At 38.6% G+C, this 8,797-nt stretch overlaps 1 protein-coding gene across 12 annotated transcripts in view; it reads right to left on the reverse strand.

The window, feature by feature from the left end:
- Nucleotides 1–8,797, reverse strand: part of NCOR1 (nuclear receptor corepressor 1) — a 241,681-nt gene that overhangs the window by 201,961 nt on the left and 30,923 nt on the right. For all 12 annotated transcript variants that reach the window (XM_014542879.1, XM_014542885.1, XM_014542878.1 and 9 more), the window contains exon 2: nucleotides 6,679–6,856. In XM_014542879.1, the coding sequence (XP_014398365.1) occupies nucleotides 6,679–6,786 (108 nt within the window). In that variant the 5' untranslated portion in view covers nucleotides 6,787–6,856. The remainder of the gene's footprint in view (nucleotides 1–6,678; nucleotides 6,857–8,797) is intronic.

Raw genomic sequence — 8,797 nt, forward strand, 5'->3', positions numbered from 1 at the left:
CCATCTGTTAAGGACCGCTCACGAGTGTTCTCGTTTTTCACGCCCATGGAAAAAGGAGCGAATCTAGATACTTATGTAAATTTTGTTTGGTCCCTCTTCATAGAGGAAAATGTTTTACGCAGTACCATACGTTAAAAAAGTACTAGGAACTTTAATTGTTTAATTGTTTTTGTAAATAAAAATGTTATAATTATTGAAAAACAACACCTAAAGTGCATTATGATCTGTAGTTATGATGATTTAAATAACGTGCAGTTTGCCCAAAAACGTGCGGTCCCTGGCGTATGTCTTAGAGATTTCTATGCGGTACGAAATGTGTTAAGTAGCAGAATTTTCACAGATACATCTCCTAGGGTAAGAGAAACAAAGGAAAAAATAAGCAAATGGAACTACATACATCAAACTAACAAGCTTCTGTACAGCAAAAGAAACAATGAACAAAATGAAAGGGAACCCACTATATGGGAGAACATATTCGCCAGTGATATATCTAGTAAGGGGTTAATTTCTAAAATATGTAAAAAACTCAAATCAACAAAAGACAAACAATCAAAATGAAAAATGGGCAAAGGACCAGACTTAACACTTCTCCAAAGAGGACATACAGATGGCTAAGAGACATATGAAAACAATGCTCAAAGTCACTAATCATTAGAAAGATGCAAATTAAAACTACAACGAGGTTATCTCCCTACACCTGCCAGAAAGGCCACTATCAATCTATGTATATAAAAGCCTAACAACCAGCTGACTGGCCAACTGTTCGACTGGTAACTATGATGCACACTAACCACCAGGGGGCAGACATTCAAAGCACAGGCATAGAAACATGGAACAGACTGATGAATCTCAGAGGGAGGGGGGAAAGGGGGGAGGATGGGAAGAGATTAACCAAAGATCTTATATGCCCAGTGCACGTATTCATGCACTGGTGGAGTCCCTCAGCCTGGCCTGTGGGGATCAGGCGGAAACTGGCAGTCTAACATCCCCCGAAGGATCCCGGATTGCGAGAGGGCGCAGGCCTCTCCCATTTGAATCCGTGCACCGGGCCTCTAATAAATCAATAAACAAGTGTTGGCAAGGATGTGGAGAAAAGGGAACCCTAGTGCACTGCTGGTGGGAATGCAAACTGGTGCAGCCACTTTGGAAACCGTATGGAGTTTCCTCATAAAATTAAAACTGAAACTAACATTTGACCCAGTGATCCCACTTGTAGGAATATATCCTAAGAATCCCAAAACACCAATCAGAAAGAATATATGCACCCCTATGTTGAAAGCAGTATTATTTACAATAACTAAGATCTAGAATCAGCCCAAGTGCCCATCACTACATGAATGGGTAAAAAGCTGTGGTACATTTACACATGGAACAATATGAAGCAGTGAAAAAGAAGCATCTCTTACTCTTTGAGACAGCATGGGAGGGAGTATTATGCTAAGCGAAATGAGCTAATCAGAGAAAGATAAGTATCACATGATCTCACTCATATGTGGAATATAATGAACAAAATAAACTGATAAACAAAGCAGATCCAGGGACATTGAAACATGCAACCATATGACATATTTCAGAGGGGGGCAGGGGCGTTAACCTAAGAACTTATATGCATATTCCATGGACAGACAATAATGTGGGGAAGGCCTGGGGAAGGGTCAACGGAGGGGGAAAAAGGGAGAGACATCTGTAATATTTTCAACAATAAATTCTTTTTAAAAAGCTGTTGTAGCCCAGCCAGTGTGGGTCAGTGGTTGAGCATCGACCTGTGAGTCAGGAGGTCACAATTCGATTCCTGGTCAGGGCACATGTCTGGGTTGCAGGCTCCATCCCTAATGTGGGGCATGCAGGAGGCAGCAGATCAATGACTCACTCTCATCATTGATGTTTCTATCTTTCTCTTCTCTCCCTTCCTCTCTGAAATCATTAAAAATATATTTATTTTTTAAAAAGCTGTTGTACATTTGCACAATGGAATACTATGTGGCTGTAAAAAGGAAGGATTTCTAATCCTTTGCAACAGCATGGATGGGCCTGGAGATTACTATGCTAAGTGAATTGAGCCAGTCTGAGAAAGACAAATATTACATGATCTCACTTATATGTGGAATCTAATGAACAAAATGAATGGACAAACAAAACAGACTTACAGACCTCAGAGAGAAGAGAGGTGGGGAGGAGGTGGGTGGAAAGAGATTAACCAAAGAACTTATATGCACATATGCACAGCCCATGGACACAGACAAATGTGTGGTAAAGGCCTAAGGTGGGGGTGGGGTCTGGGTGGAAGGGGACAAATGGGGGAAGATAGGAGACATATGTAATACTATCAACAATAAAAATAAATTTTAAAAAAGAAAATTCTAAGCCCCAATGGCTTCACTGACAAATTCTATCAAACATATAAGAAAGAAAAAAGTATCAATCCTACACAAACTCTTTAAGAAAATACAGGAGGAGTGAATACTTCCCAAATTAACAACACTTTGTTATTGTTATTGTTAATACTTACCCAAGGATATTTTTCTATTGATTTTTAGAGAGAATGTAAGGGAGGGGGAGAGACAGAGAGAGAGAGAAACATTGATGTGAGAGAGACACATCGATTGGTTGCCTCCTGTATGTGCCCCTCACCGGGGCGAGAGGATTGAGCCTGCAACTGAGGTACCTGCCCTTGACCAGAATCGAACCTGTGACCCTTCAGTCCGAGGGCTGACACTCTGTCCACTAAGCCAAACCAGTTAGGGCTGAACAACATTCTTAATGGTGAAAGACTGAATATTTTCCTCTTAAGATCAGAAACAAGGCAAGAATGTCCACTCTCCCCCTTCTATTCAACACTGTACTAGATATTCTAACCAGTGCAATAAGGCCAAAAGAGAAAAGGCATCCAAGTTGGAAAGGTAAAAGCAAAACTGTCTTTATTCTCAGATTACAAGATCTTCTACATAGAATATTCCATGAAATCTATAAAAAAACAACTAGATGCCGAAACTGGTTTGGCTCAGTGGATAGAGCGTCGGCCTGCGGACTCAAGGGTCCCGGGTTCGATTCCGGTCAAGGGCATGTACCTGGGTTGCAGGCACATCCCCAGTGGGAGATGTGCAGGAGGCAGCTGATCGATGTTTCTCTCGCATCGATGTTTCTAACTCTCTATCTCTCTCCCTTCCTCTCTGTAAAAAATCAATAAAATATATTTTTAAAAAAACAACAACAAAAAAAAACAACTAGAAGTAACAAGTAATTTTCAGAATATAAAATCAATAAATGTCATAGCAACAAACAACTGAAATTTTTTTTAAAAAATACCATTTACAGTAGCATAAAAAATACGAATTTAGAAATAAATTTGATAAAAGATATGTATCTGTATACTGAAAACTATAAAACATTACTGAGGAAAATTAATGAAGACCTAAATAAATGGAGAGATATACCATGTTCATGGAACAGAAGACTCAAAGTTGTTAAAACATCAATTCTCTCTAAAATAAATCTCTAGATTCAATAAAGCTCCAATCAAAATCTCAGAAATATTTTTGTAGAAATTGACAAGCTGATTCTAAAATGTATACAGAAATACTAAGGATCTAGAATATTAAAAACAACAATTAAGGAAGGAATCACACCATTTAATTTCAACTTATAAAGCTACTAGAGACCCGGTGCACGAAATTCGCCTACCTGCCTGATCACCCCTAACCACTCTGCCTGCCTGCCTGATGCCCCTAATTGCTCACCTGCCTGCCTGATCGCCCCTAACTGCTCACCTGCCTGCCTGATCACCCCTAACCACTCGCCTGCCTGCCTGATTGCCCCTAAACACTCTGCCTGCCTGCCTGAAACCACTCACCTGTCTGCCTGATCGCCCCTAACCACTCTGCCTGCCTGCCTGATTGCCCCTAACCACTCTGCCTGCCTGCCTGCCTGATCACCCATAACCGCTCTGCCTGTCTGCCTGATCGCCCCTAACCACTCGTCTGCCTGCCTGATCACCTCTAACCATTCTGCATGGCTGCCCAATTGCCCCCAACCGCCTCTGCCTCAGCCCCTGCTGTGGCGACGTAGTCTGGAAGGACGTCCGGAATGACGTCCAGAAGGTAATTCGGCTGTCCAGTCTAATAGCATATTACGCTTTTATTATTATAGATAATAATCAAGACCATGTGAAGTACTTTTTTAAGATTAAGTGTTTGTGTACCTAGAATAGCACACCATGTGCAGTAAAGATAGACAAAATATATCAATGGAACAGTAGAAGAAACAGAAATAGACTTACATATATATATGGTCAATTAATTTTTTTAAAAAGTACCAAAGCAAATCATTGGGGAAAGAATAATGTTTTCAATAAAGAGTTTCTAGAACAACTGAATACTCAATATGCAAAACAACCCTTAACTCACACTGTAAAATTTTAATTCAATATAGGTCAGACTTAAATGTAAAATCCAAATAGAAAATCTTAATGACCTTGAGTTTCTGAAAAACTGCTTAAATATGACACAAAAAGTAAGAAATGTAAAAGACAAAACTAATACATTGGACTTCATTAAACACACACACACACACACACACACACACACACACACATTTTCCAAAGGATAGTATTAATAAGGTAAATTCTTTTTTAAAAATATGTTTTTATTGATTTCAGAGAGGAAGGGAGAGGGAAAGAGAGATAGAAACATCAATGATGAGAGAGAATCATCGATTGGCTGTCTCCTGCATCCCCCCTACTAGGGATCAAGCCTGCAACCCAGGCATGTGCCCTTGACAGGAATCGAATCCGGGACCCTTCAGTCCACAGGCCGACGCTCTATCCACTGAACCAAGCCAGCTAGGGCTCTTTATATAATCTAAATACAACAAACACACAGATACAAAATAATTTTATTTGTAATAACAAAAAACTGGAATAGGTAACTAGATAAACAATTTGTGATATATCCATACCCAGTCAAGTAATAAAAAAAAAAAGCTAACTATTAAGATATGCCAAAACATAACTAAATTTCAAAAATATTATGGAAGTTCACATGAAACTTAAGACAAATATAATCTATTATGACAGACAGCAGATCAGTGGTTTCCTGTGAGCTAAGGTTTGTGGGAAGTTGGGAAGGAGCCCTGACCTGGATGGGGAAAAAGGGAACTTTCAGAGGTGACAGAAATGTTCTGTATCTTCACTTTGGTGGCATTTTATGGGTGTATAAATCTGTCAAAATGTACACATATATTTAAATTTTATTATATATAAACTAAACCTCAAAGATACTTTTTTTAAAAAAGGCAACAATAATCTAGGAAATTAATAATCAGATGACTAACTAACACTGGGGGGAGGGAGGACATGCAACCAAATTTCAACATCCAATCATGATAAGAATTCTCAACCTACAAAGCAACATCTTCGACCAAAAAAAAAAAGCATCTACAAAAATGTGCTACTAATATTATACTTAATGGTGGAAGACTGAATGCTTCCCTAAACAGAAACAAGGTAAGAATGTCCTTTCTCACTCTGTAAGTATAACCACACTTCAAAGGAGTTCTCAGTCGTACCCAGTAGTAATCAAGTATATTTTGCTGGTAAATTGTTTTCTTTTTCTTTGACCATTTCATTACCTCCCTTCCATTTTTTTCTTCAAACCTCTTAAATCCCTATACCTGGCCCATTCTGAGATAATAATTTCTTTTCACATTTTATTTTTCACAAGGTAAATCAATAATACAAACTCTTTCATCTTCCTACCATCAAATCTCTCAAGAAGGGAGAGGCCCTATCATAGCCATCACTCAAAAGAGGCCATGTTATCTGGTCAGCTTAATACTCAACCAAACTTGGAGCACAAACATAGGTCTTAACCTAGAAACTCTAGGTAACTAATAAACTAATATTCTATCAATATATCCTACAATCAATCACAACAAATCCTACAACAAAACCCTACATGGTCACTCTGTCATAAATCTGTCATAAAGCCATAGTAAGAAGCCAAAGATAATTAATCCCCAACTTTTAGTTCTCCATCTTTGAGAATGGTTCTTGCCATTAAAAAAAAGTGTACACACACACACACACACACACACACACACACACACACACACACACGGGTTGGCAAAAGTAGGTCTACAGTTATGAGTACACAAAACAGTTTACTCTTATATTATTATTTACTACTTGAGGCCCGGTGCACGAATTCGTGCATGGGTGGGGTCCCTCAGGGTGGCCTGCGGAGATCAGGCCCCAGCTGGCACCCCCAGCCTCGCAGCCCCGCAGCCCCACCTGGCACCCCGCCTTGGCCTGGCACTGCCTGTTCACCTGCCTCACCATCCTGCCCCGGTCCCGCTCTTGTCAGGACCCATCAGGGCCGGCAGCACCTTCACTGCTGCCTGCTGCCAGCGCCACGTCACCGACGCCCACCATGTTCCACGCTGACCCCCGGTGGTCGGCACACATCATAGCGAGCAGTTGAACGACTGCCCGAGGAGACAATTTGCATATTAGGCTTTTATTATGTAGGATTATATTATTTGTTTGTATTACATCTGTAAGCCTACTTTTGCAAACCCCTGTATATGTATAACAACTACATTTGGTTTCTGACCAACAAATATAGGAAAAGTAAAAGAAAAACACAAAATACATATGCAATTTACACAATATTTGTTCCTTACCTGCTGGTGCCGGGTGCTGGGAAAGGTGTACTGAACAGAGTGGGAAGGATAACGGCTTTGTTCTGTGCTGAATGCTCCTTGGTTGGGAGGATAACCTGAACTTGACATTATCAGTAAAGAAGTCCTCACCAGACTGTGAGATCAAATCCAACAAACAATCATGTTTCTAGGAAACCACCTAAATAGAATGGGAAAAAATAGAACTGATAAGAACTAAAGCACCAGGTGTACTTCTAATAAATTATAACTATAGCTACATAAATAAAACCACAATTACCAATAAAAGGTTTCTCTTGTGTATTTACTTAATATAATAGAAATTATTGACATTTAAAAATATTAATAAGTCTTTATTTCCCATTACACTTAAAAAAGGTTACTTAACATACCACAAATAATACCAGCAGCTGTATAAAGTAAAAACATGGGACTGGCACAGAGCAACTGCTCAGTAAATGCCTTTCTTTCTATAAAAGTCTGAGAAACAGACATTATATATTACAAAAACAAAAATCCATGATTGTGAACTTTGAGGTGGTAAAAAAGTCACCTGTTAAAAGATTCGAGAGTATTTACAAGATAGGCACTTGTGCAGAGGAAATATTGTTTTTGTTAAATAATTCTGTGTCAAAATGATAAGCTAATAAGGCACTAATAGGAAAACTTTCAAGAAAGAACAAAGCGAGACTACCATGTCAAAGAAGAAAACTGCCAATATTCGTGAAAATTAGAATTCTGGAAAAACCTGCATCTGCCACCATGAACTTGACAATTTCCCCACATTTGAAGACTTTTCTGACCAGACTGGTGGTGATATTAAGTGTGAGGTTTTTTTTATATTATATAATAAAATGTTCCAACATTAGAAATATCTACATTAACTGAATGAATCAATATTTTCCAACTAATACCGAATGTTACAAAATTATGCATGAATAGTTATTTAAAGCACAAGATATTTTACCACAATTAAATAAAATACATGACAAACCAGTAAATGTTAAGTGTGATAGAATATGAAAGACTCATTGATATGGTTTCAGATTCTACACAGCAACTAACCTTTAAAAAATTACCACTTTTCTGGTTTAGGTTGGTATCGAAGAATAGCCACAATTATCTTTAAAAGCTATTAAAATACCCCTCCCTTTTCCAAGTACATATCTGTGTGAGGTTAGCTTTTCTTCATAAACTTCAATCAAAACAACATACCACAAGACCGATGTAAAAGCAGATATGAGTATCAAACTATCTTCTAAGCCAGATATTAAAGAGGTTTGCAAAAATGTAAAATAATGTCACTCTTCTCAACAAATTTTGTTTTAGAAAATAGTTGTCATAAACATGTTATATATATTAACATTAAATGTGTTTATATTATTCCTAAATGAATAAATATCTTTAAAGTTTCCCCATTTTAATATCGAATGTGGTAAATATCAACATATATAACCCACATAAACAAAAGCTCCTTAGAGCTCTAAATTTTTACGAGTGTAAATGAGTCTTGAGACCAACATGTTTGATGACCACTGGCCCGGAGAATTAGGTCAATCTTTAGTGTCCTATACAGGTTGTTCACACCCAGGTCCATGTGCACACACTCCTTCTAGAGAACCTGCCCCTAGTTAAGGTGTGGTTTTGACACCATGTTTGTACCAAGTGAACTACCCTATTGGACCAGGGATATACCAATCAGATCTCTCTTCAGAAATTTGGAATTGAGAACATGAGCTACAGGTACTTGAGCTGCAAAGTGGCCACAGCAGAGTCAAGATGAGCCACATATTTTGTGCCACCGAAGTTAACAGAGGAAGTAGAGAACACCAACCTAGACAAAGACTAGAGTAGACATGCATAGAGAAGTAGAGCCAAGAGAATTTGCAAGCCCCTAAGACACAGCAGCAGTTGCCTTGGCTCCTGACTCTCAGCTCCAGGGTCTGTCCCCACAGGAGACCACTGTACTTCTTTCCTTGTCCTTGGATACCTGTTAAACTGAACTAAAGGGTGTCCCAAAATTCACGCAAGAAGTAATTTTGATAGAAAACACAGGTTTATAATTAAAAATTGTAAATTTTTTATTGATTCATAAAGTATACAGTATAGGGTTATGTATGGA

The sequence above is a fragment of the Myotis brandtii genome, unplaced genomic scaffold, assembly GCF_000412655.1.
Source record: "Myotis brandtii unplaced genomic scaffold, ASM41265v1 scaffold314, whole genome shotgun sequence".
Classification (NCBI taxonomy): domain Eukaryota; kingdom Metazoa; phylum Chordata; class Mammalia; order Chiroptera; family Vespertilionidae; genus Myotis; species Myotis brandtii.